Source organism: Carcharhinus amblyrhynchos, chromosome 19 (genome assembly GCF_965287045.1).
Source record: "Carcharhinus amblyrhynchos chromosome 19, sCarAmb.v2.hapA, whole genome shotgun sequence".
NCBI classification, from domain to species: domain Eukaryota; kingdom Metazoa; phylum Chordata; class Chondrichthyes; order Carcharhiniformes; family Carcharhinidae; genus Carcharhinus; species Carcharhinus amblyrhynchos.
Window position 1 is genome coordinate 7,501,424 of NC_137342.1, and position 27,860 is coordinate 7,529,283.

Genomic DNA, 27,860 nt, shown 5'->3' on the forward strand with positions numbered 1-27,860 from the left:
ACTCTCATATTTACGGGGACCCCAGTGTTGACCAATGGCGTCGGCCACACTGCATTACCAGCAGTGGCCACAATTCTTGGTGGCGCTGCTGGTGTTGAATGACTTGACCTCTGATTGGTTGGCACCTCTTGGAGGAGGGACATCCTCGTGCACCCAGATTTCTGGGTTGGTGGAGGGGGTAAGTCCCCCTCAGAAGAGCTGGCCAACCCAATGATGGGTGGGTATGTTCCCGATTGGGATTTATTCCCATTGGACATGCCGAAGAAAATGGCCACAGCGGGTTGCTGCAAGGCTTTGGATGGGATCTCACAATGACTAATAAACTCTAACAGCATATTTTCAGGTGCAACGTTAAACTGAGCTCTATCCGTCCACTCAATCAATCAGACATTCCCTGGGATCGTTGTCGGTACAGGCAGAGGCCATTCGGCCCATCGGGCCTGCACCGACAACAATCCCACCTCAGCCCTATCCCTGTAACCTCACGTATTTACCCTGCTAATCCCCCTGACACTAAGGAGCAATTCAGCTTGGCCAATCAACCTAACCTGCCCATCTTTGGAGTGTGGGAGGAAACCGGAGCTCCCGGAGGAAACCCATGCAGACACGGGGAGAACGTGCAGTCTCTGCACGGATGGTGACGCCAGGCCGGAATGGAACCCAGGTCCCTGGCGCTGTGAGGCAGCAGTGCTAACCACTGTGCCACCGTGTTGCTCAAAACTCCACTGCAGGAAAAAGTATCCAGATATCCCGACTGATGTCTATCCCTCAAGCGGCATCTGTCAAACGGATTATCTGGTTATTTTCACAGTGGAATTTGTGTGTTATTGCTTTGTGAAAATTGGCTGTTGCGTTTGCTACATTATAACCATGGTTATATTTCAAAAATACTGACATTAAGCGTGTCCTCAGGCCTTGAAAGACATTATATAAACACAAGTCATTATCCTTTAATTATATTTTAATTTATAACTGGCAGTCTACTCAGGGCGCCGTGGTTTGTTTTACAACCTTTATTGAGATTTGATGCCAGGGATGTCCGTGTTCAATATCTGCTGTATGTCCCCAGGGAGGAGATGAATCTTCATTCCCTTGTGTTCTGCGTTAGGCAGAATCCATTTACAGTCCTCAGAGAATCACAGGCAGCTTTTCCGTCGGATCATTGACAAGCTTACAGCTTTTCCCTAAATATTCACGATCTGGGACTCTCCCTCTGAAACTGAAACTCAGCCCATGCTAATAAGTGGAAGTCTATTGGCGCAATTGATGCTCAGGGAGTTCATACATAATTAAGTTTACATTTTTTTTCCTACCCGCCTCTTTTCCAAAGGCATCCCAAAGGCCGCCAAGCAATGAACTCATCCGAATCCAATATCAGCCAGCTCACATTGTCTGCAAAAGTGAACCATTCTGAGCATTGATGGTGACATTAATGCGCTCACTATCGTTTCACGCTATATGATGCGTGGATTTTTTGAACATGGATTCACATAGGTTCACTAGGCTGATACCGGAGATGAGGGGGTTGGACTACGAAGAGAGGCTGAATAGACTGGGTCTGTACTCGTTGGAGTTTAGAAGGATGAGGGGGGGATCTTATAGAGACGTATAAGATAATGAAGGGGATAGATAGGGTAGAGGTAGAGAGACTCTTCCCGCTCAGAAAGGACAGCAGGACTAGGGGGCACAGCCTCAAGATAAGGGGGGGGCAGTTTAGAACAGAGTTGAGGAGGAACTTCTTCACTCAAAGGGTGGTGAATCTCTGGAATTCTCTGCCCGTTGAAGTGGTGGAGGCTACCTCGCTAAATATATTTAAGACATGGGTAGATAGGTTTTTGGTAGGCAAGGGGATTAAGGGTTATGGGGAGAAAGCGGGAAAGTGGAACTGATCCACTTCAGATCAGCCGTGATCTTATTGAATGGCAGGGCAGGCTCGAGGGGCTGGATGGCCTATTCCTGCTCCTATTTCTTATGTTCTTATGGATTTCAGCAACCAAGTCCAGACCACATGAAAAAACCATTGCTTCTCGGCCTTTTGGCTAAGATCAAGTGTAGTATGGACGTGCTGTACTTGGTTGGAGAAATTAGGTTACATTTTAGCTTCATTTGAAGCAATTTTTTAATGCAGCTTCTTGGCCTATTGGCTAAGATGCAAATGAGATAAAGCTTGGAGGAGGAGCTACACCTACTCCGATCAGCTTGGATCATGTAGATCAAACCCAAGACAGGAGGTGCGAGCCTTGTCAGCTTGGATCGGGAATGTCCCGAATTGTTGGAACACTGACTTGGATTTGATTGGATTGGATTGAATTGGAATAAAGTATATAAAAAAACATCATTGGTCCCATACGCAGTATTCCCCGATCCTGGAATTTTACCACCCCGCCTGCCACAGGATTCGGCGCGGGGCGGACAATGGAAAGGTCCATTGATCTTGGGTGGTATTTCATGGCTTCAGGACGAGGGAGGCTGTGAGATCCCACCCTCTAACTCTGATTTACCCCAACCCTCCTGCCCTGCCCCGCACTCCTGGCCTTACCAAGCGAGGATTGTGCAGGCGTTGGGATAAAATGCCACAGGTGTACCTTCTGACTCCAACTTGCCCGCCCATTTAAATCCCCGACAGTGTCTGCGTAAGCCTTCAGAATGGGACTCAAACCCCACAACACCTGAGGCAAGAGTGTTACCACTGAGACAAAACTCATACTAATAAAGAGGCAGCAACAATGACTCCAAGTATTTCAGCGGGCATAACTGGCATCAAGCATGAACGGAAACAGTCTGATCCAGTCAGCAACGTCAGACACTTTGACGGGATTTTCTGCTCCCGTTCTTCTCGCGCGGGTTTGGTGAGGAGGACGGAAAAATCCCGCGGGAGGCCCAAACTGCGTTTTATATCAACGGGAAGTCCCATTGTAATTATACATGTCCCTCCCACTAATGACATAACAGGAATCCCAAAGTTAAACATCGGGAACACCAGGCTCAAGGGGCTGGATTGCCGACTCCTGCTCCTAGTTCTTATAATAAATTGGCACGTTGTTATCGGGCCATGTGCCCGTTCATCCGCCCCCACCCCACACTCCCGTTAGATAATTCGTTCACCCCAGCGTGAATTATGATGGGTCTCCCACAGTGTGCACCCGGCACTGGTGGAGCTCAGGTGAGCACATCGCCCAGTGGGAAGAGGGTCATGCCCAGGCAGAGCGGGGTGGGGTGTGGGGGGGGAATGGGGATGTCCCATTTCAACTTTTGTGCACAAGGGCAGCCTTTACAAATGGCTTGAAGTTTACTTATTAGCGTCACATGTAGGCTTGCATTAACACTGCAATGAAGTTACTGTGAAAATCCCCTAGCGGCCACATTTCAGCACCTATTTGGGTACACTGAGGGAGAATTTAGCACAGCCAAAGCACCTAACCAGGAGTTTCAGGCTATGGGGGAGAACACGCAACTCCACATAGGCAGCTACCCAAGCCGAGAACCGAACCTAAGTTCCTAGTGCTGTGAGGCAGCAGTGCTAACCACTGTGAGGCAGCAGTGCTAACCACTGTGCCACCCCTGGTGACTAGGGGATTTTCATAGTAACTCATTTCAGTGTTAACGTAAGACTATTTGTGATGCTAATAAATAAACCTAAGCTATCCATTTTGCCTTAATTTTAAATAATGACATGATTACTTTGTGATTTTTTTTCCTTCAAAAGTTTCAGATTGAAATTCCCTTTAGAATTATTCATTATAGTGGGAACATATTTATTCTGAAATATCTCCTGTCAATGTCTGTCACTGCTTCTTTTAGTTTACTTTATTTATTAGTGTCACAAATAGGCTTACATTAACACTGCAATGAAGGTACGGTGAAAACCCCCTAGTTGCCACACTCTGCCTGCTCGGGTACGCTGAGGGAGAATTTAGTACGGCCAATGCACCTGACCAACAGGTCTTTCGGACTGTGGGAGGAAACCCACGCAGACATGGGGAGTGCGTGCAAACTCCACACAAGCGGCGACCCAAGGTCAGAATCGAACCTGGCTCCTGGCGCTGTGAGGCGGCAGTGCTAATCACCGCGCCACCCAAACTCATCTTTAAAAGATGACATTGCTCGTAGGGCAGGCTCAGCCAAAGCCAGTGTGACATGGTGGGACCTGCCCCTTCAAGTTCTTGGCACTGTGTTCCAAACAATCTGGTGGAGAAAGCCACAGTGGTTACCAGCGGCTTTAACATTGCTTTTCCCACCCTCTGCCACACTGAAAAAAATGGTAAAATTCTGCCCACTGTAAAAGCTACATTGCTCTAGGCTATGCTTGAATAATTAAATTCACTGATGTGACAGCTTCAATCTGCCTTTGCTATTCCTCATTTTTATTCATGTTACCTCTTACACTATTTCTTTTTCTGCTGTGGTCAATAATATTCCACTGCAGCTGTTATCTTTTCACATTTTGTTCCTTCAAGGAATCAGATTGACAAAGTGCCTGGTGAAGGATTCCCCTAAGTGAGCCACGCGTCCACACTTCGGTGGCACAGTGGTTAGCACAGCTGCCTCACGGCGCCAGGGGCCCGAGTTCGATTACCGGCATGCGTCACTGTCCATGTGGAGTTTGCACGTTCTCCCCGTGTCTGCGTGGGTTTCCTCCGGGTGCTCCGGCTTCCTCGCACAATCCAAAAGACATGCTGGTTAGGTGCTAAATTCTCCCTCAGTGTACCCAAATAAGTGCCCAAGTGTGGCGATAAGGGGATTTTCACAGTAACTTCATTGCAGTGTTAATGTAAGTCTACTTGTGACACTGATAAACAAACTTTTTTAAAAGTCCCGACAAGGAATGTTTTGTGTCTAAGCCAGGAAAAGTGGCAGCGTCTTAAGTTGGCATGTTTCTTGTCCTGGTTTGCCATCACAATCCTTAAAAACTTTATTTATTTGTTAGTCACAACTAAGGCTGACATTAACACTGCAATGAAGTTACTGTGAAACTCCCCTAAGTCACCCACACTCTGCTGCCTGTTCGGGTCAATGCATCTAACCAGCACGTCTTTCAGACTGTGGGAGGAAACTGGAGCAACCTGGAGGAAACCCACGCAGACACTGGGAGAGTGTGCGAACTCCACACGGACAGTGACCCAAGCTGGTAATTGAATCCGAGTCCCTGGCGCTGTGAGGCAGCAGTGCTAACCACTGTGCCACCCAAGAAGAGCGATGACACGACTGAATTACTTGGATAATTGCCCAGCCAATGTTTTCATTGGCTTGTACGGGTGAGTGACAAAGTATATTGCGGACTCATAATAGCCCAATCTGAATGACTTAAGGTGGGCTGAGAACCACCCCTAGCGTGATCAACTCTGATCTGTATGGAACTGGATTCTACTCACAGAGAACAAAATCGACGGTGAAGATAATTATTTGATAATTTATTGATTTTAGCCACAGTGAGGATTTAAATGGAGAAAGAAGCAACAACATTAAAATTGCAGCGTTCATGTTTAAAAATTAGTCTAAAAAAAGACTGACATTTACTTAATGAATCTCAAATACCTCAGGCTGTCTCAAACTGTTTTAGTCTCAATAAAGTACCTTTGAAGAGCTTTTGTTGCAGTATTGTACAGCACGCAATTTTCACACAGCAAGACCCCACAAATAGCAATCAAATAAAGGACCAGATTACTGGCTTAGGGAAGGGATTAAATATTAGTCACAGCAGTGGGAGCGCACTCCAGCTCCTTTTTAAACTCTCTTACGCCTTCTTCCGTAGGGAAAAAGATGCAAAAGTTTGAGATCACAACCGACTAAAGAACAGCTTCTTCCCTGCTGCCATCAGATTTTTGAAAGGGCCTCCCTAATATTAAACTGATCTTTCTCGACACCCGAGCTATGACTGTAACACTGCATTCTGCACTATCTCATTTCCTTCTCTATGTAGGTATGTTTTGTCTGCATCAATTGTTTCTGCAAGAAACAATACTTTTCACTGTATCCCAATATATGTGACAGTAATAAATCAAATCAATTGTTTGAGTTTCGGATTTTGAAATAATTTTGCCTTGTAAGTTGCTGCAAGTGTAACCTGATAAAGGTGTAGTCCGACCATGATGAACAATAGATGCAACAGAGTATCTCCTTTAACAAAAAGCAGAAAAAGGTAAGTGTATGCAATGGAATTATCTGGCGGTTCATACTGGCAAGATTCTCTGGTACCCCCCAGTGACTTGCCCCCTCGTTTCCCAGCAGTGTAGGGTGGCTTCATCAGGAATTCCCATTGACTGCGGCGGGACTGGATGATCCAGCCACCAGCGAACCCTGCCGGGAGAAACACGAAGGGGGGACCAGAGAATCCCAACCACATTGGGGTGCCGGATGAACGGCTCCAATATTCTGCCCAAAAAGTTCTGAGATCATCCATGGGCACAGGACGCAAATGGATCCGACCACCTTATAAAGATTCACAATTGTCTAGTAGGAAAATGAGGGAATAAAATTGCATTTGTATATCACCGTTCACGTCCCGCAAGTGTTTTCCAACCAATGAAACAGTTTTGAAATACAGTCACTTCTATAAGGTGGGTAACGAGGCTGCCAGTTTGTGTGAAACAAGACCCTACAAACAGCAAGAAAATCATCATCAGCTCATTTATTTTAGTTCTGTTTATTGAGGGGTGAGTATTCATCAGAGCAACGGGACAAAATCCTCTGTGTTCATTTGAGATGGTGCCTTGAGATCCTTATTGTCCATCTGAGAGAGCTAGCATCTCACTGGCACCTTCAGCAGTACAACACCTGCTTTAAGTATTGCACTGGGGGCCTCATGGTGGCACAGCGATTAGCACTGCTGACTCATTGTGCCAGGGACCCGGGTTCGATTCCCAGCTTGGGTCACTGCCTACATGGATTTTGTACATTCTCCCTGTGTCTGCGTGGGGGGTGCGCCGGTTTCCTCCCACAGTCTGAAAGACGTGCTAGTTTGGCGCATTGGCCATGCTAAATTCTCCCTCAGTGTACCCGAACAGGCGCTGAAGTGTGACGACTAGGGGATTTTCATAGTATGAATGTAAGCCTAGTCGTGGCTAATAAATAGACATTTGGAGTCTCAACTTAGATTCTGTGACTTGAACCCACAGCTTTCACCCAAACACAACGTATGCCTACCACTGAGTCATAGATAATGTAAGATTATGGACAATAATGTGCTAAGTATTCTTTCTGGTGTAGAATAGTTACACATTGGACCAGATTTAGCAGGAGCTGGACATTCTGTAGCGTAGCCCTGTTAATTAGACTTGTTGGAGTTTAGGTTTTTAAAATGATTTCACCCTGTAAGTTGCTGGAAGTGCTGGTTGAGAAAGGTACAGTGAGAGCATCAAGAGATTGGATGGGAGTGAGTATATTCAACATCAAATCAAGACAGATAAAAAGGAAGGAAATGTTAACTTAAGGGAGGGAAAAAAGAAACAGAAAGAAAAAGTTAAGAAAAAACTGTCAACAATAAAATCTGACATTTTAAAAATCTCCAACAATAATTCACACCCTAAAGGATTGAGACTCATTTGATTTTTCACATTCAGGGCAAGTGAGCTTGATTTAAAATTATTATATCATTAAAAGGGTATCAATGTAATTAATTACTAGACTTTATTTTACTATGGCAGGTTTAATGGCCCGCTGCTGTGCAAATACATCAATAGCTTGTTGAAATTCTTGGAGAGGTTAAGATAATGGGCTCGATTTTACCATCACGTTGTGCCCGTTTTCGGGTGTGAGAACTTGGTAAAGTCCGGCATGAGGCGATCCGTTTCCCCCTTTACCAAGGCCTGAAAATGGCCACGATCAGGACCGCGCCCAAATTTACCGACACTCCCCCCCTTTACCAATGTGTTCACCCATCCAGAATCGGCACGAAGCAGGCGTGCTCGATGTAAGTCCAATTTGGGCGCTCCAGTTAGTGAGGAGGTAAGTGCCTAGTGTCCAATGGCTCTCTGCTTGAGATCGGTGGGGTGGGGGGAAGGGGGTGGGGGGGGGGGGTGGTTGGTAAGTGGGTCCGTTACCACTTTGCCTGAGGTCAGTGGGGGGTGAAAGGGGGTCCGCTGCCATTCTGCCTGAGATCAGTGGGGGGGGGGGGGGCTGGGGGGAAAGTGGGAGGGTTGATCACACTGCCTGGGATCGATGGGGAGGAAGTGGGGGAGGGGGGGGTGGATGGGCCCGCGATTGGTCTGGGTGGCTTTGGGATGGGGGGATAAGGGGGTCAGTAATGTTGCGGGGAGGGACAATATCTTTTGGGGGGGCCAGGGGAAGGCATTATCCAGGCCGGGAGCAGCATTCTATCATTTCTTATTCTGCACATGCGCAGTTGGAGGCACTAATCAGAGTTGCAGGGTTTCGGGCGCATTAAACCCCATCCACAGGCTTGTGCAGTGCGATTTGGATTCACTGATATTTTTTCAGTCAGAGTGCGTATGGGGGGGTGCCTGAGAACGGGTCTAAAAGACAGATCTAAAACACTCTGAGTTTCAAGTCTGCCCAGAACTTAGAATCAAAATGGTAAAATAGGGCCCAATATTTTCATGAAGCCAAAACTGGAGGACTACAAATTGGCAGGAAACTTGTGATTACTAATAAATCACGGGATATCTCCGACTTGCCATATATTATTGAGTGATACTTACACTGGGCAATATACACAAATAAGTATGAACATCTTTCAAACACGAGAATCTTGTCAGTAAAATCTTTCTGCCCCTAGAAATACTGCTTTTCCAATCTGCTGTAATTAATTCTAATATAGAGTGATTTGGCAATTTATATTTCAATGCACCATTGTATAGTTAACATGGATGGTCTTGATAGCTGTCGAGATGTTGCTATTAATATCAGGGGGAATTAGATTAGAGTGGAAGAGTTACTAGCGCAAACTCATTCAGTTTTGGCCTGATTCGGCCTAATGTTGATGTCCGTATTCAGAAGTTTCCAAGGTTTGTTGTTCTTTTTTTTTTAATTTTTCCTCCATTCTTAAAGTAACAATGTACGTAGTGGATTGGGAATCTGTCCCTAATCCACTCCTTGCTTGTTCCAAGAACAATTTCGATTGAATCTACTTCATGGTCCCCCTCCCCCTCCCCCCTTCCCCCCTCCCCCCTCCTCTCCCTCCTCTCCTCCCTCTCCTCCCCCTTCCTCTCCATCCCCCCTTCCTTTCCATCCCCCCTCCCCTCCCTCTTCCTCCTTCCGTCCCCCTCCCCTCCCTCCCTCTCCCCCTTCCTCCTCCATCCCCCTCCCCCTCCCTCCCCTCCCCTTCCTCTCCGGTCCCCCTCCCCCTCCCTCCTCTCCCCTTCCTCTCCATCCCCCTCCCCCTCCCTCCCCTCCCCTCTCTCCATCCCTCTCCCCTCCCCTCTCCTCTCCATCCTCCTCCCCTCTCCTCTCCCTCCCCCTCCCCAAGCTGACATAAATAAAGACATTGCACCCCATCTGACGCTTGACCTTAGTCAAAAGGCAGAGAAGCTCATTCCTGCCAGGAAACGTCCCAGGTTTTTCTTTCTAAAGTATTATTTTATTCATATAAAATCTGAAAGACACATTGCAGAACGTTTTGAATTGTTGTAACAATAAAGTGTAATGATATTCACCTTTTCTTCAAAGATCGAGATGCACTCTTCAGTTTAGTAATTGGCATTTATTTCAATATTTTCATTCCGTGTTAGCCGCTCGTAACAAGGAAAATATTTGGTTGGAATTTCCCAGCTGTTCACGTCGATGGGTTTCCTGGCTTGGGATGACGTCAGTGGGAATGGCCATTGGTAGCGATGGGACCAGAGAATCCCGCCACTAGCAAACACAACCTCCCCCCACTGGCGGGAAACACGCAGCTGGGAGGCCCAGGGAATCTCGCCTGTTGTGTTCAAAGTACTGGTGGAAGCTGATGGGCTCTTCCTCCCTCCCACATGTTAATTACATCCCCAAAACTTGATAGGTTTATTAGAAAATACTCTTAATTATACAGAGCACAGAAAGAGGCTATTTGACCCAACTGATCTGTTCTGGTGTTTATGATCCAAACAAACTACCTCCATACTACTAATGATATCTGCATATCCCTTCAAGTACTCTCCTAATGTCACCTTAAATGCATCCATGCCACTCACCTCCAGCCCCCTATGTAAGCACATTCTAACCACGCTCTGGGTGAAGGAAGTGGGTGGCATGGTGGCGCAGTGGTTAGCACTGTTCCCTCACAGTGCCAGGGCACAGGTCGCTGTCTTGTGCAGAGTCTGTACGTTCTCCCGTGTCTGCGTGGGTTTCCTCCGGACGCCTCCGGTTTCCTCCCACAGTCTGAAAGACGCGCTGGTTAAGTGCATTGGCCCGTGCTAAATTCTCCCCTCAGTGTTACCCGAACAGGCGCCGGAGTGTGGCGACTGGGGATTTTCACAGTAACTTCATTGCAGTGTTAATATAAGCCTACTTGTGACACTAACAAATAAACTTTAAACTTAAAAAAAAAATGCTTGTGAATTTATTGATGATAGTGCCTGGTTTCAGTCCCCTCCTCCCCCCCTCCAATAAGTGGAAACATCTTTCCTACATCTAACCCTTCATAATTTAAAGATGTTTCCGTCGGATCTTCTTTTGATGTTTACGGTTATTTATACTTGGTGGTTTTGCGGTCCATTCTTCGCATTTTAATAGAAAGAGAGTTTAAAGGGGAAATTCACAGTGGACTGAGTGGTTTATAACTGGCAGCTGTTCCGGGGTAATCTGTATGAGGTTTTCTCATTAGTCCTTTGGACAGTCTGTAAATCTGATCCTTTCTAATGGAGTAGGTCGCTGATAGCAATGTTAAGTAACTGTGTATATCTGGGCCCTATCACACTGCTAGCAGATTACGATGTGTAGCAGATAGCGTGGATGAGTTAAACTTCAACACTAAACTCCATGAATGCTTAATATTTTTGGTATTTAAAAATGAAAGACCAGGTTAATATAAATGCCCATTCACTCCGATGATAGTTATAATGATTTGCCATCACCAGGTCAGCAGTAACTATTCTTTAACTAACTCAAACTAAGTACTGGGTGCGTCACCATGGGTCTTCTCCGTTAAGCTTTAGATTCAATTCTGATGGTAAAACAGCAATGGTCAGCCGTGGGATGGTGCACTCCCAAGAAAGGTTCAAAATGCTGAGTTTGTGGAAAAATCGCGTAAGTCACGATTGTTTTCTCAGTGGGAGTTCAGGCCGAAATCTCCCCCACCCCGTGCAATGCAGAGGTCACAATCATGAGTATCATTAAGACTCGGAGACGGGGCCTATTCGCGTCACCGTCTCACAGTTCTGGAACTCTGCACGTACGCAGTGGCCCCGTTCCGTCAGCCCGCAGTTTGCTGGCCAGCCCGACTGCTTAAGACCAGGCTTTTGCCCCTCCCGACCCCACCCCCATGTCCTGACCGCGGCCCCCCCGTGAGCATCCTCAGGCCAGCCTTAACCACCTAACCACCACCCCCACCCCCCCACAAGACCACCACAATATCCAGCCCACACCTCCCCCCACCCCGCCCCCAAGCAGTGACGATGCTCTCTACCTCCCCCCACCGGGGGCAGACTTCCCAATAGGAGGCCATTCCCATAACCTGCCCCGATTACTGACCGATCCCAATGGCAGAGTGGCAGCGGGACCCCTCATTACCCCCCCATCACTCACTGTCCCTAAGCCCTGCCCCCAGGCCCTACCCGCTCTGGCCCTGCCCCCTTGGCATTGCCTGATGCCTCGTGGGCACTGCCAAGGTGCCCCTGGGCGGGGATGCTTTGCCCTTGGGGAGCATCGGGAGCACAGACTGGCACTGTTGGGGTGCCCATGCCCTCTGCCTGACCCCCTGGGTGGTTCCGATTGCAGCCCTGTTCAATCCAACGGGGTCTCCCGCTAGCTCCCCGAAAGTGGGCAGCCACTCTAAACCCCGCCGGGGGCGGGGGGTGGGAGATGCTATCGAGCCTGGGGAATTCAGTCCCAGGCCCAATAATGACACTTAAATTATGTTAAAATAAGATTAAAATCACTTTCCTGCAGTTCCTGCCAGTTTCCAGTCAGGTACCGACTGTGTCAGACATCCGGTGCTGGGAGACGCGCGAGCGTTGGGAACGTATGCACAAATCCCTCAAATTGGTTCACACATGTTTCCCCCGGCCCGGCGCACTACAATATTAGCCTGTCGGGATGGGAGAATCACCCCAAGAGCGTTTCGACCCTGCTAGAATGATCAGTGAACGATAATGGCCAGAATTGTACTGGCACGCCCGCCCCAGAATCAGGGTGGGTGAGGCTCGCAGAGTGGCATTCTCCATTGGCCTTGGGCGGGATCTGATGAGCCTCGGGTGGGTGAGGTGGTAAAATTCCAGCAAATGTTGTAGATTTGGGGGAGTTGTGTGAAAGATCACACTAAATGAAAATGCCATAAAGATGCTGCCATAACGGAAGGGTCTGCCAATATGGACGGGGAAGCTGAGGTCGCCTCATCAATGGTCCTTGTAATTTCAGTCCTGATGCCACTAATGCCAGCATGGTTTTCCCTTTACTAGCTAATGGTTTCAGAGCTGGTTCAGGGCTAACATTACATCATAGAATCCCTACATTGCAGAGGGAGGCCATTTGACCCATCACATCTGCACTGACCACAATCCTACCCAGGCCCTATTCCCGTAATCCCGCATATTTACCCTCCCAATCCCCTGACAATTTAACACGGCCAATCAACCTAACCCACATATCTTTGAACTATGGGAGGAAGCCGGAGCACCCGGAGGAAACCCAGGCAGACACGAGGAGAATTTGCAAACTCTACACAGAGAGTGGCCCGAGGCCGGAATTGAACCCGGGTCCCTGACGCTGTGTGGCAGCAGTGCTAACCGCTGTGCTACCGTGTTGCCCCGATTCCCAGCCACTCTTACTGCTGACTTACCAAGATCATTAGTTCAAACCCCACTCCAAACACTGAGCATGTACCCCAGGCTAACGTCCTGATGTAATACTGGGGGGGGGGGGGGCAATTATTCAGTTGAACAGTCCTATCTGCCCGGCAGGAAGGATGTTAAAGATACCATGACCTTACTTGAAGAAGAACAGAGAGTCCCATGAACACTACTTGAAGAATAGCCCTTCTCCAAGTAACGTCATGGGACTGTCTGTGCTTCCTGTCATATGAAGAAGGATTAGGTCAGTTAGGATTATATTCACTGGAGTTTGAAGAGCGAGAGGGGATCTCATAGAAATTTATAAAATTCTAACAGGATTAGACAAGGTGGATTCAGAAAGAATGTTCCCGATGGGGGAATCCAGGCCTAGGGGGCATCGTTTGAGGAAAAGGGATAAATCTTTTAGGACTGAGGCAAGGAGAAATTCCTTCACCCAAAGGGTGGTGAATGTGTGGAATTCACTACCACAGAAAGTAGTTGATTGTGTGATTTCAGGAAGAAATTTAATCTAGCTTTTGCGTCTAAAGAGATTAAGAGATATGGGGGGAAACTGGAATCAGGATATTGAATTTGATGATCAGATATGATCAAAATGAAAGGCAGAGCAGGCTCGAAAGGCCAAATGGTCTACTCCTGTTTTTAGTTTCTGTTTCTCCCAGCATTCTGCCCAAAGTTAACCATTGCTTCTCTCCACCATTTGATATCTGGGATCTTACTGTTTATAAATTAACTCCTGGTCTATCTGCATTACAACAGTGACTATTCTTCAAAGGTACTTCAACGCTGTGTTTTGAAGGAAGAAGTTAAAATCAAAGTATTTGCAAATTAAATGTATTTATACATCTATGTATCATGCCATATTGCAGAGGCACAGTCGTTGGAACTGCTGCCTCACAACCCCAGGAACCTGACTTCAATTCCAGCCTTGGGTGACTACCTGTGTAGAGTTTGCACATTCTCCCAGTGTCTGCCTGGGTTTTCTCCAGGTGTTCCAGTTTCCTCCCACACTCCAAAGATGCATGTGTTAGGTGGATTGGCAACACTAAATTGCCTCTTAGTGTCCAAAGATATACAGGTTTAGGTGAATTAGCCATGGTAAATGCGTGGGGTGATGGGAATAGGTGGGGTTGGCAGAGAATCAGGTAAGATGCTCTGTTGGGGGGCCAGTACAGACTCGATGGGCCACATGGCCTCTTCCTGCACGGTAGAAATTCTCCGAAAATTACAAGTCATGTTATTAGGGAGTTTAATGCAATGCAGACATTAATGTTCCGCATTAAATATCCATTTATGCTCCTGCAGAGAAGCCATGGATGTTTCCAGAGCATCATGAAGGGGTGGTATAGAATTGCATTGTCAGTTCACAAGTACTCTCTTATCCTTGAAACTATCTCCCTGCAGCTGGCTATTTATTGGCAAGGAGCTCTGCTCACTGACCCCCAACTGTTAGTGAGATCTCGAATGTTAGCCATCTGTATCGCCAGCTGTCCTCTGTCATTAGCTGCAATGCACTCTTTTTATGCTGTAACGCTGAAAGCTGTAGCTCATGGTATCCGAGTTCAAAGGTTGTCGAGTCAAAGCGCCCTCCGGGGAATGAAGCTGGGAATGGGGACTCAATCTCCACTCCATTGAAGGAATACTATACCTGCAGCTCAGGCTGCCTTTCCACTAAGGCGCCAGGACAAGCTCCGTCTGCCCTCTCAGGAGGGTGTAATAGATCCCACAGCACTACTTTGATGAAGGAGCAGGGGGAATCTCAACCCCCTTTTCCAGGTCAAAGATTTTATCATGTGACCAAGGTGACTCAGAGCAGATGGCTCCGACCATTACCGCATTGCTGTTTGTGGGATCCTGCTGTGCACAGCACAATGTGCAACTTAGCTGCCACATGTCTTCGCCCATAATCCAACCTCAGGCGATAATTAGATATTTCCACAGCATTTATTAACTGTCCACCATTTGAATTAGGGCAGCACGGTGACACTGTGGTTAGCACAGCTGACTCGCGCTGTCAGGGGCGTGGGTTTGATTGCGGCCTTCAGTGACTGTGTGTAGACTGCATGTTCTCCCTGTGTTCTTCAGGGATTTCCCCCGCTTTCATCCCACAGTCTGAAGGTTTGTGGGTTAGGTGGGTTGGCCATGCTAAATTGTCCCAGGATGTGTGAATTAGGGGGATTAGCGGGTAAATACATGAGAATGTGGGGAAAGAGCCAGGGTACGATACGGTCAGAGAACTGGTACAGACCTGATGGCTGAGTGGCCTCCTTCTACACTGTAGGGATTCCATGATTTTGTGCCATACTCCTATAAGATTATTGTCTCGGAAATAGCCTACTGGATTGGAGAATGATCTCTCTGGGCAAGGAAGGTTCAGAAGGTGTTAAAAACATTCACATTCAGCCGTGCGTTGATGGGGTCAGCATGCAAGTTATCGATGGATGGAGATATTTGAGTTTATTCAAACGGTGCATTTTCAGAATGTCTCCTTTTATTGAGTTTTGTATTCTCCTACTCACTCACTATTTCCATGTGAACTCCAGGCCAGCCATGTTCCTGCGGTGTGTGGAAATAAAGAGGGAAGAGAGTCCAGTGGTAACACTGCAAAGAGTCAGAACTTAACAGCACAGGCAAAGGCCATTTGGCCCATTAAGTCTAGCCCACTGTCCCGCAATGATCTTCTGTTGGGGCTTTAACTGTGAACTGCATGTTTAAAATTATTTAGCAATGAGTAGAAGGGAAGTTTGCTGATGAGACAAAACAACAGCATCATTAGCAGCCTCGGTGGAAACAAGAAATTACAAAGCTATAGCGGAATCACGTGAATTCAGATAGCTGCGAGATTATCTGAGATCAGATAAATTTCTCAGTGAGAGCAAGTCTACTGAAAGATGAAAGGAGGTGAGATGAAAGGAGGTATGTGTCCAAATGCAGGGGTTGTTAACTCTCAGTGAGAGCATGTGTATGGCAGAGCAGATCAGGAAATGCGTTTTGCTGAGAGACGGTTCCAGCCAAAAAAGTGAAACAATCAGAGACAAAAGGCAGGATGTAAACATTGTAGAGGACAGCGTGTACAGGAAAAGAAGGATTCCCTAGCATGGGTAAAGCAAAGCTGGATCTACAAGAAGTAGCTGATGAAGTGGAAATGGCCAAGAGTTTCTAGGTATCCAGATCACCAACAATCTGTCCTGGTCCCTCCACGCTGACTCTGTAGTTAAGAAAGCCCACCAATGCCTCTACTTTCTCAGGAGGCTCCAAAAATTCAGCATGTCCACTTCAACTCTCACTAATTTTTACAGATGCTCCATAGAAAGCATTCTTTCTGGTTGTATCACAGCCTGGTATGGCACCTGCTCTGCCCAAGACCACAAGAAACTACAAAGGGTTGCAAACAAAGCTCAGTCCATTACTCAAACCAACCTCCCACCCACTGACTCTGTCTGCACTTCCCGCTGTCTTGGAAATGCAGCCACCATAATCAAGGACCCCACGGATTCCGGACATTCTCTCTTCCACCTCCTTCCATCAGGAAAAAGATACAAAAGTCTGAAGTCACGTACCAACTGACTCAAGGACAGCTTCTTCTCTGCTGCCATCAGACCTTTAAATGGTCCTATCACACATTAAGCTGATCTTTCTCTCCACCCTATCTGTAACTGTGACACTATGTTATGTGCCCTACCCTTCTTTCTCCCCCATGTACTCTATGAATGGTATGCTTTGCCTGTATAGCAAGAAACAATACTTTTCACTGTATACTAATTCATGTGACAATAACAAGTCAAATCAAATCCTGGGCAAGATTCTCTGGCCTTCAGCCACTTGTTCCCCATTGGCAGGAGGTGGTGTGTTGTTTGCTAGCGGTGGGATTCTCCAGTCCCGCTGCTGTCAATGGGAATTCCCATGCTGGTGGGAAACCCAAGGGCAGGGGTGCACTGTCAGCGGGCCTGGAGAATCCCACCAGCGTGAATGGCTGGAGAATTCTGGCCAAAATGTTTAGCTAGAAAGAAGCAAGACAAACATGTATAGTTGGCCAGGGGATAGACATCAGCAGATGAGTCTGATAAAGAACTAACTGTTCACGACACAACAGGCTGGTTCAGTCAAGTCTAGAGGAGACAAATGGTGTGTGACTGTGGGAGTGATGATCCCAGACACTAATGAAGCTTTGCAGTCCTTATACATGGACCGTAAGACTTTAGTTTGGCCTCAGCTGGAGTACTGCTTCCAGTTCTGGGCGCTGCACATTAGGCTGGATATGAAGGCATTGGAGAGGGTGCAGAGTAGATTCACGGCTCAAATGGTTGCAGGACCAAGGAACTTCAAAACAGATTGCAGAAGTTGGAACTTTTCCCCTTGGGGAAAAGAAGGCTGAGAGGAGATTTGATAGAGGCGTTCAAAATCATGAGCAGAGAGTAGGTAGGGAGATATTGTTCCATTGGTGGAAAGGTTGAGAAGGAAAGGGCGCAGATTTAAAATAATTGGCAGAAGCGACAAAAGCAAAATGATACAAACATTCCCACACAGTGAATGGTTAATATCTATAATACTTTGTCTGAGAATGTCGTCAATATTCATCCCTCAATCAACATCACAAGAACATATTAGTTGGTCTTTATTACTCTGCTGGAGTTTGCTGTGAGGAAGATTATATTAGTTGCTGCATTGTCTGTATGACAACCCACTACATTTCAAAAGTACTTAATTGGCAATAAAGTGTTTTGAGACATCAGTAGTCCTGAAGGGTGTTATATAAATTCTTTTGTCACTTAAATCGTTGCCTTCTTAGTTCACAATCAGGAACATTGTCAACATATTTGGGGCGGTACAGTAGAAAAGTGGTTAGCACTGCTGCTTCACAGCTCCAGGGACCTGCGTTCGATTCCCGGCTCGGGTCACTGTCTGTGTGGAGTTTGCACATTCTCCTCGTGTCTAAGTGGGTTTCCTCCGGTTGCTCCGGTTTCCTCCCACAGTCCAAAGATGTGTGGGTTAGGTTGATTGGCCATGCTAAATTGCCCCTTAGTACCCTGAGATGTGTAGGTTAGAGGGATTTGCAGGTGGATATGGGGGTAGGGCCTGGGTGGGATTGTGGTCAGTGCAGACTCGATGGGCCAAATGGCCTTTTTTGCACTGTAGGGATTCTAATTCTATGAATTTTATATTGGCTACAGGGCCGTTATACCTTTTTAAAATTATAGTTTTGGGCGCCGTACTTACGCAAGGATATTTTGACCTTGGAGGGAGTACAGAGGAGGTTTACTAGGCTGATGCCAGAGTTGAGGGGGTTGAGCTATGAGGAGAGGCTGAATAAATTAGGCTTGTACTCGTTAGCGTTTAGAAGAATGAGGGGAGATCTCATTGAGACGTATAAGATGATGAATGGGATGGATAGGATAGAGGTGGAGAGACTCTTCCCGCCCAGAAAGGACAGTAGGACTAGGGGGCACAGCCTCAAGATAAAGGGGGAGCGGTTTAGAACGGAGTTGAGGAGGAACTTCTTCACTCAAAGGGTGGTGAATCTCTGGAATTCTCTGCCCGTTGAAGTGGTGGAGGCTGCCTCGCTAAATATTTTTAAGACGCGGGTTGATGGGTTTTTGATGAGAGAGGGGATTAAGGGTTATGGGGAGAGGGCGGGAATGTGGAACTGAGCCACGACAGATCAGCCATGATCTTATTGAATGGCGGGGCAGGCTTGAAGGGCTAGATGGCCTACTCCTGCCCCTATTTCTTATGTTCTTATGTTCTTATTCCAGTTGCCCATCCTCTTCATCTCCCATTGTGTAAAAAGTTTATTTATTGGCGTCACAAGTAGGCTTAAGTTAACATTGCAATGAAGTTACTGTGAAAATCCCCTAGTCACCACAGCCCGGTGCTCGTTCGGGTCAATGTACCTAACCAGCACATCTTTCAGGCTGTGGGAGGAAACCGGGGCACCCGGAGGAAACCCACACAGACACAGGGAGACATGCAGACTCCACGCAGACAGTGACCCAAGCCAGGAATCAAACCCAGGTCCCCGGCACTGTGAGGCAGCAGCGCTAACTACTGTGCCACTTTACCAGTGAATATGAATGAGGCAGCCAGGAGAATTTACATAGTGGTCTCACATCAAGTGCATCTGTGCCACCACCCTGATTTCACACTTCATTGCAAACAAAGTGAAGCCAGGCACTTGGTCCTGTATCTTGACCCAGAGTCATTAACTTATAACTAAAACAGTTCTCTCATCTAACTGCGAGGAATTTGTGGAAACCTGGATTGTCACAGGCAGTCAGTGACCCTTAAGGACACAGGTCAGGTTAATAGCTAAACGTCGCTTCAGCTCTGACACTCTAGGCCGTACGGGGGAGTCATTCATTTGTTACACCAACTAACCAGAAGTGTGAGAGAATGTGAGAACTTCAACACAAGTTTAAAGAAAGTTTGGGAATGAAAAGCAGGTTCAGTGAAAGCACTTATGAAGCTGATTGGATTTCATAAAAACCTTATTGTCCCTATGCATACTTTACATACCTGATCTGGACTATGTGTGACTCCAGTTACACACCAATTTTAGCTACCCTCCCTCCTCCCTTCATTCCTCTCCCCTTCCACTCCCCCCTGCTTTTCCCCCCCCTTTGCTTTCCTCTCCCCTCCAAACTCCTCCCTTTCGGATTCCCTTCCCCTTCCGCTCCCTTCCTTCTCTCCCCTTTCCTTCTCCCCACCCTCCTCCCCCCCCGAGAAGTGGCCTAGTAACAACAACCACAATTTAGATTCATACATCTCCTTTGATGTCTCACGGCGGGTCGTAGAATCTTGAATCAGACAAAATTTGGCACCGTAGTATGTGAGGGGACAATTAGCAGGCGATCTGAAGCTTGGCAAAAGGAGTGGATTTTAAGGGGTGTCTAATGGAAAAGGGAGACGGAGGATGTTAGAGAGGGAATAACAGAGCCTTGGCCCTCAGCTGAGAGCAGCAACATCAGTTGATGGAGTGAAGGAAGTGAGAGATGCTCAAGGCGCTGGTCTAGCATGACCTTCCCAGGCCAGGTGGGTATTAAATGCCGGTTTACCCATTATTTATAAAAAGACCCAGCGCCATAGACAATCCTGTGTTCATTGATAGTTTCAGAGGTGGCAACAATTTCCAAGCAAGCACGCACCTATTGCAGCAAAATAAATCAAAATAAACTCTTTGTCTTAGAGGTAGAAAGTAAGGTTTATTTATTGGCTGCAAGAAGACTGACATTAACACTGCATTGAAGTAACTGTGAAAATCCCCTAGTCACCACACTTTGGCATTGGTCAATATTCATCCCTCCATCAACATCACAAGAACAAGGGTGTAGGTCTTGTGGCGCAGTGTGTAGTGTTTCTAGCTCTGGACCATGAAGCCCTGGGTTCGAGCCTCACCTCAGGATTCGACGGCCAAAGAAAGTGCATTCATTACGTGGTCAAACAGGTTGAGTGTAAATCTGCAAAATCCTCCCAACCATGCCAATGGTTGGCAGTAAGAGTGGAGAATTTAGCAAGGCCAATGCACCTAACGAGCGCATTTTTTGGACTGTGAGAGGAAACCAGAAACCCGCGCTGACTCAGGGAGACCATACAAACTCCACACAGACAGTGACCCAGGCTGAGAATTGAACCCAGGTCCCCCGGTGCTGTGAGGCAGCAGTGCTAACCACTGTGCCACCATTTGGCCCTATGCTGACACACATCAGTCTGTTCACTTTAACAGTGCAGGCACAGTAAACAATGCTCTGAGGCAGGCTTGCAGCATCATTAAATACCACATGGATGACAAGAAACACATGTTCCTGCTCATCAATCAGTGCGGTAGGAAACAGACAGCTCTTATTTCAAACATCTCCAACTGCGTTCACTCACGGAGGGGGTTGGGGGGGAAAATCACTCAAACGGCCAGTGTTTTACTAGGGACCGGATAGTCTTCAGAGCTCCAAGCCTGGCTACAGAGTAAAGCAGAGAGTCGATCAACAGGAATTCCAGACTGCCTCTTTTTAAAAGTGGACTGAGACTGAAGGTTAAAGGCAAGGTCGCAAGGCTTTAAATGATGGAGTGCACTAAAGAGCAGAGGGCAAAGTTCAAACCGGTGAACTGTGCAGTGGAAATGCCACATCCATCCTTACCACATAAGCTCTCAAAAGTACAAATATTTGCTTTCCTGACATCTGCAACAACCCTTCAGCAGAAATCCGCCAAAATGGACACTTTGGAATTCTTACAATGAGATGCACAGAACTGGGAAATAGCCTTTACCTCGTTGGCAAAAACTGTTGTGTCTGATCAGGAGCAATTTAGATCATAGAAACCCTACAGTACAGAGAGAGGCCATTCGGCCCAGCGAGTCTGCACCGACCACAATCCCACCCAGGACCTATCCTCATATCCCTACATATTTACCCACTAATCCCTCTAACCTAAGCATCTCAGGACACTACGGGCAATTTTTTAGCATGGCCAATCAACCTTACCCACACATCTTTGAACTGTGGGAGGAAACCGGAGCAACCGGACGAAACCCACACAGACACGAGGAGAATGTGCAAACTCCACACAGACAGTGACCCGAGCCGGGAATCGAACCCAGGTCCCTGGAGCTGTGAAGCAGCAGTGCTAACCCACTGTGCCACCCAATTCCAAAGAGTCTCAATCTCAAACTTTTAAAGGGAAAAAAAATCACAAAGTAATCATGTTATTATTTAAAATCAAGGCAAAATGGATAGCTAAAGTTTATTTACTGATGTCACAAGTAGGCCTTACATTAACACTGCAATGAAGTTAGTGTGAAAATTCCCTAGTTGCCAGGGGTGGCACAGTGGCAAGCTCTGTTGCTTTACAATGCCATGGGCCTAGGTTTGATTCCCAGCTTGGGTCACTGTCTGTGTGGATCTATATGTTCTCCCCATGTCAGTGTGGGTTTCCTCCCACAGTCCGAAAGTGCTAGTTAGGTGCATTGGCCATATTAAATTCTCCCTCACTGTACCTGAACAGGCGCCAGAGTGTAGCGACTGGGGGGTTTTCACAGTAATTTCATTGCAGTGTTATTGTAAGTCTACTTGTGACATTTATGAATAAACTTTAAACAAACTCCAGCACCTGTTTGGGTACACCGCGGGAGAATTCAGTACGGCCAATGTACCTAGGCAGCAGGTCTTTTGGAGTGTGGGAGGAAACCGGAGCACCCGGAGCAAGGCCTCCCAACCACTGATTGCAACTTCCAATGCTTATTATCTAGGGGTGTAGGTCTTGTGGCGCAGTGTATAGTGTTTCTAGCTCTGGACCATGAAGCCCTGGGTTCGAGCCTCATCTCAGGATTCGACGGCCAAAGGAAGTGCATTCATTACGTGGTCAAACAGGTTGAGTGTAAATCTGCAAAATCCTTCCAAACATGCCAATGGCTGGCAGTAAGAGTGGGACAGACTCCACACTTGAAGCAGAGTGGCACCCAGCAAGCTATGAGTGGTAGCACAATGGTTAGAACTATTGCCTCACAGCGCCAGGGTCCCAGGCTCAATTCCAGCTTCGGGTCACTGTCTGTGTGGAGTTTGCAGGTTCTCCCCGTTTTTGCGTGGGTTTCCTCCGGGTGCTCCTGTTTCCTCCCACACTCCAAAGATGTACGGGCTCGGTTGATTGGCCATGCTAAATTGCCCCTAGTGTCAGGGGGGATTAGCAGGGTAAATGAGTTGGGTTATGGGAATAGGGCCTGGGTGGGATTATGGCCGGTGCAGACTCAATTTTAAGACGCGGGTTGATGGGTTTTTGATAAGAGAGGGGATTAAGGGTTATGGGGAGAGGGCAGGAATGTGGAACTGAGACACGACAGATCAGCCATGATCTTATTGAATGGCGGGGCAGGCTCGAGGGGCCAGATGGCCTACTCCTGCTCCTATTTCTTATGTTATTATGTTATGTTCAATAGGCCCAATGGCCTCCTTCTGCACTGTAGGGGTTCTATAAGCCCCTAGTAACAGAGTAGCAATTTGTTTTGGGAATAACTAGTTATGGGAAATGGATGGAAGGCTGCCTTAGGTGTGGGAAGAGAAATGGAATTATCTGGAGTACAATTCTGACAAATTCAAGATCTGCTATAAATTCTAATTTCTCCCGAGGATCATCCACCCCTCTCAGTCCCCATGGTTGTGTGTCCAATGCTTTGCTTAAAAAGCCAAGTTTTCGATTACAAAATGTTTTTCAAATAATTCTACTTGTGAACTTGGAAACTCCAATTAGTGAAATTCACATATGAATGTTTAATTCACCCCTGCTACGTTTTGATGGGCACTATTTAAAAAAAAAGACTTACATTTAAGTATCACCTGTGATGAAAGTATCTGACAGCCAATTATGTACTTTTTGAAGTGTGATCACTTTTGGAATGTCAGATAATGCCGCAACCAACGTGCGCACAGCAAGACCACACGGGTGGGTACCAATTAAAGTGTTTTTTTGTGGTGTTGGTTGACGGATGAGTGTTAGCCCAGGCGTTGGGAAGGGCTTCTCTGCCACGGGGAGGGGGGGAGGTAGGGTTGCAGATGTGTCCTCAGTTTAAAAGCGTCTCCCCTACAGTGCAGTTCCTGCCCGGTGCTGCACTGGGTGTCAGCCGAGAGTATGTGAGTGAACCTCGCGGGTTGAATTCCTGGCCTGCGGCGCAAAGGCAGGAGGGCTAACAACTGGGCTAAGGCTGGAACCGTGTTCCTGTGGCCTGCCTTCTGTTCAAACAGAACACGTGGGAAGATGGGATTAGCACGTTAACTGTTTCCATGTCAACCATGCTGAAAGGAACATAATATCTTTGAAATTTTTCATCGTTGAGTGCACTGCTTCGACCAAGGCCGTAAGAAACTTACAAAGGGTTGTGAACGTAGCCCAGTCCATTATTCAAACCATCCTCCCATCCACTAGCTCTGTCCTGCTGCCTCAAAAAAGCAGCCAGCGTAATGAAGGACCCCACAGATTCCGGGTATACTCTCTTCCACCCGGTGAAAGGATACAGAAGTCTGAGATTATGTACCAATCAACTTAAGAACAACTTCTTCCTTATTGCCATCAGACTTTTGAATGGACCTACTCTGCATTAAGCTGATCTTTCTCTAACCCTAGCTATGACTGTAACACTATATTCTACAGCCTCTCCTTTACTTCCCCGCTATGTACTCTATGTATGGTATGCTTTGGATAGCACGTAAAAAAACATTACTCTTCACTGTATCCCCATACATGTGACAATAATAAATCAAACCCAATCAAAAAAATGTGTTAGCTCAGGGTAATTATTAAAATCACCGTAAGATAGTTATGAAGCAGTACCAACTGATCCTGATGATGAAAGTTTAAAACATTTTATTGAGCAATTTAACAACAGTGGTCAGAATTCTCCAGTCTCACACTCCCCAACATCACTGCCAGAGAATTTGGCACTCAGCCGTGGGCAAGGTCAGAGAATCAGAGCCTGTCTTAATCTCCAAGGACAATTTTAATCACCTTTTAGGCTTCAACTGTGAATTCTCTACTGCTATCAAGAAAGAGCTTGATGGGGAAAATGCTGATGTGGTTGTCTTCTCTAGTGAGAGCCCAGAACTTAGAATCATTCTCAAAATAAGGATTTGATCATGATTTGGAAAAGCTTCTTGACTCTGAGGGTTCTTTGGAACTCTCCATCCCAGAAGGTTGTGGATGCTTAGTATTGGTCATGGTCCAGATTGAGGTCAATAGACTCTGCGGCATTAAGAATATTGAGGGATATGGGAAAATGGAGCTGGTGTAGGAGATTGAATGGCAAAGCAGGTTCAAGAGACTGTATGGCTTAGACCTTTTGATTTGAGTTGATTTGATTTATTATTGTCACGTGCGTTAGTGTACAGTGAAAAGTATTGCTTCTTGCACACTATACAGACAAAATATACAATTCACAGAGTATATAGGGGAGAAGGAAAGGAGAAGGTGCAGAATGTACTGTAATGGTTACAGCTAGGATGTAGAGAAAGATCAGCTTAATATAAGGCATGTTCATTCAAAAGTCTGATGGCAGCAGGGAAGAAGCTGTTCTTGAGTCAGTTGATATATGATCTCATTTTCCTGATGGAAGAAGGTGGAAGAGAGAATGTCCAGTGTGCGTGGGTGGTGGATTATGCTGGCTGCTTTTCCAAAGCGGGCGGAAGTGTAGGCAGAGTCAATGAACGTGAGGCTGGTTTGCACGATGGACTAGACTACATTCACAACACTTCGTGTTTTCTTGGTCTTGATCGGAGCAGGAGCCATACCAAGGTGAGATACATCCAGAAAGAATGCTTGTAAAGTTGGTGAGAATCAGAGTGGACATGTCAAATTTCTTTAGTCTTCTGAGAAAGTAGAAGCGTTGATGAGATTTCTTAACGATTACGTGGTGTGGAGGGACCAGGACAGGTTGTTGGTGATGTGGACACATAGAAACTTGAAGCCCTCCACTATTTACACTTTATCCTCGCAGATGTAGACAGTGACATGTCGTCCACAACACTTCTTGTAGTCGATGACAATCTCCTTCATTTTACAGACATTGAGGCAGAGATTATTGTCATTGCACCAGTCCACCAGATTCTCGATCTCGTTCCTATTCTCTATCTCATCATTGTTTGAGACCTGACCCACTGCGGTGGTGTCATCAGAAAAACTTGAAAATTGAATTGGAGGGGAATTTGGCCGCACAGTCATAGGTGTATAAGGAGTATAGTAGGGGGCTGAGAACACAGCCTTGTGGGGTACCAGTCTTGAGGATGATGGTGAGGAGGTATCATCGCCTACCTTTACTGGTTCCTACTTCTATTCCCAATAGTTATATCCCCCTGTGTATTCCAGAATTACTTACCAAGTTATCCATGTTCTCAACTGACAAATCTTCACCAAGAATTAAAAGGCTTAACCTTTTACCAAGCTTAACACACAGCTGGTCCACTTTGCTGAGTAAGTCACACTATATGAAGATTTACTGATTGTCTGTGCAGCAAAACAAATATTTGCTCATGTCTGATGTTGGATTTTTTAAAAAATTAAGGTTATTGGTGAAGGAACTGGGATTGGCGAGATAGTGTGGGATAAGGAGAAATCTTCTTATGCAGTAAGTTGTTGTGATCTAGAATCATGGACTTACAGAATCCCTACAATGCAGAAGGAGGCCATTTGACCCATCAAGGCTACACAGACAACAATCCTATCCATGCCCTATCCTGTGAACCCATGCATTTACCTTGCTAATCCCCCTGACAGTAAGGAGCAATTTAACACAGCCAATCAACCTAACCCACACATCTTTAGACTGTGGGAGGAAACTGGAGCGCTCGGAGGAAACCTATGCAGACACGGGGAGAATGTACAAACTCCAACAGCCACCCAAGGCCAGAATTGAACCCGAGTCTATAGCACCGTGAGGCATCAGTGCAGACCACTGCCAAAGTCAACACCTAAAAGACTGGTAGAAGCAGTAACTTTCCGCAAGGAATTGGACACTTGGAAAAGGGAAGCTTTTGGAGGGCTTTGAGGAAAGGGTGGGGGTCAGGCAGAGTGGGAAAAATTTGCTAGCTCTTTCAGAGATGGGCTGAATGGTCTCTTGAGCTGTGCCGTTCTCTCATTCTATGATCATGCAGTGATCACTGTGAACATTTCCAAGGCTTTTAGGTTGAAAGCATTCCCTTCAGCCAAATCCTCATGAAGAAAACGTTTAATTATGGGTGAAAATGCAGAATGTTCTCAGATACTTGGATATTTCATTTCTTTATTCAAAGCTGCAGCTGTGAAATTGAAATAAGTAAAAATAAATCCAAACACTCAGGGGGAGGGAAATCTCTGGTAAGTAGAACTTATATTTGACAAGTCCCTAATTTTGTTTTTTTTTCAAAAACTGATCTGCTTTTTCTCTGCATTCAATTTCCTCCCAAGATTAGGCAGTGCTGCCCACAGCAGTCACAGGGGCCTGACTGAGATTGTTCAGTTGTTACATTCTCTTGCCTTTCATTTACCCTCAGGAACTTCTATCGTACAGCTTAGCACTGCCCCTTTTGGAACAGGATGTGGAGATGCCGGCGTTGGACTGGGGTAAACACAGTAAGAGGTCTCACAACACCAGGTTAAAGTTTCAAATAACCTGATGGAACAGCCAGAGTATTGTGTGCAGCTCTGGAATCCACATTATAGGAGGGATGTGATCGCACTGGAAAGGGCGCAGAGGAGATTCACCACGATGTTCTGTGCGCTGGAGGGTTTTAGTTATGAAGAGAGATTGGACAGGCTGGGATTGTTTTCCTTGGAGCAGAGGGATCTGGAGGGGAGGACATGATTAAGATGTACAAAATTATGAGGGGCATAGATAGAGATAGATACTTTTTCAGAAGACTAAGGAAATTTGGCATGTCAGCTACGACTCTCACCAACTTTTATAGATGCATTCTTTCTGGTTGTATCACAGCTTGGTTATGGCTCCTGCTCTGCCCAAGACCGCAAGAAACTACAAAGGGCCGTGAATGTAGCCCAATCCACCTAGCAAACCAGCCTCCCAACCACTGACACTGTCTACACTTCCTGCTGCCTCGGAAAAGCAGCCAGCATAATTAAGGACCCCACACACCCTGGACATTCTCTCTTCCACCTTCTTCTGTCGGGAAACAGATATAAATGTCTGTGACCACGTACCAACTGACTCAAGAACAGCTTCTTCCCTGCTGCTGTCAGACTTTTGAATGGACCCAGTTTATATTAAGTCGATCTTTCTCTACACCCTAGTTATGACTGTAACACTACATTCTGCATTCTCTCCTTCCCTTCTCTATGAACGGTATGTTTTGTCTGTATGACATGCAAGAAACAATACTCAGACACCAGGTAATTAACTCAGATATCAGAGGGACGTTTTTTTACACAGAGGGTGGTGGGGGCCTGGAATGCACT

General features: G+C 46.5%; 1 protein-coding gene and 1 non-coding gene across 2 annotated transcripts in view; both read left to right on the forward strand.

The window, feature by feature from the left end:
• Positions 1 to 34: 34 nt before the first annotated feature.
• The window catches only part of LOC145355588 (ATP-binding cassette sub-family C member 9-like), a 197,995-nt gene continuing 170,169 nt past the window's right edge, over positions 35 to 27,860 (forward strand). The window contains exon 1 of the mRNA XM_080207837.1: positions 35 to 178. Coding sequence (XP_080063963.1) covers positions 35 to 178 — 144 coding nt within the window. The remainder of the gene's footprint in view (positions 179 to 27,860) is intronic.
• LOC145355664 (U2 spliceosomal RNA) lies at positions 2,020 to 2,209 on the forward strand. The gene has a single exon (XR_013889022.1). It is a non-coding gene; the product is annotated as a U2 spliceosomal RNA (small nuclear RNA).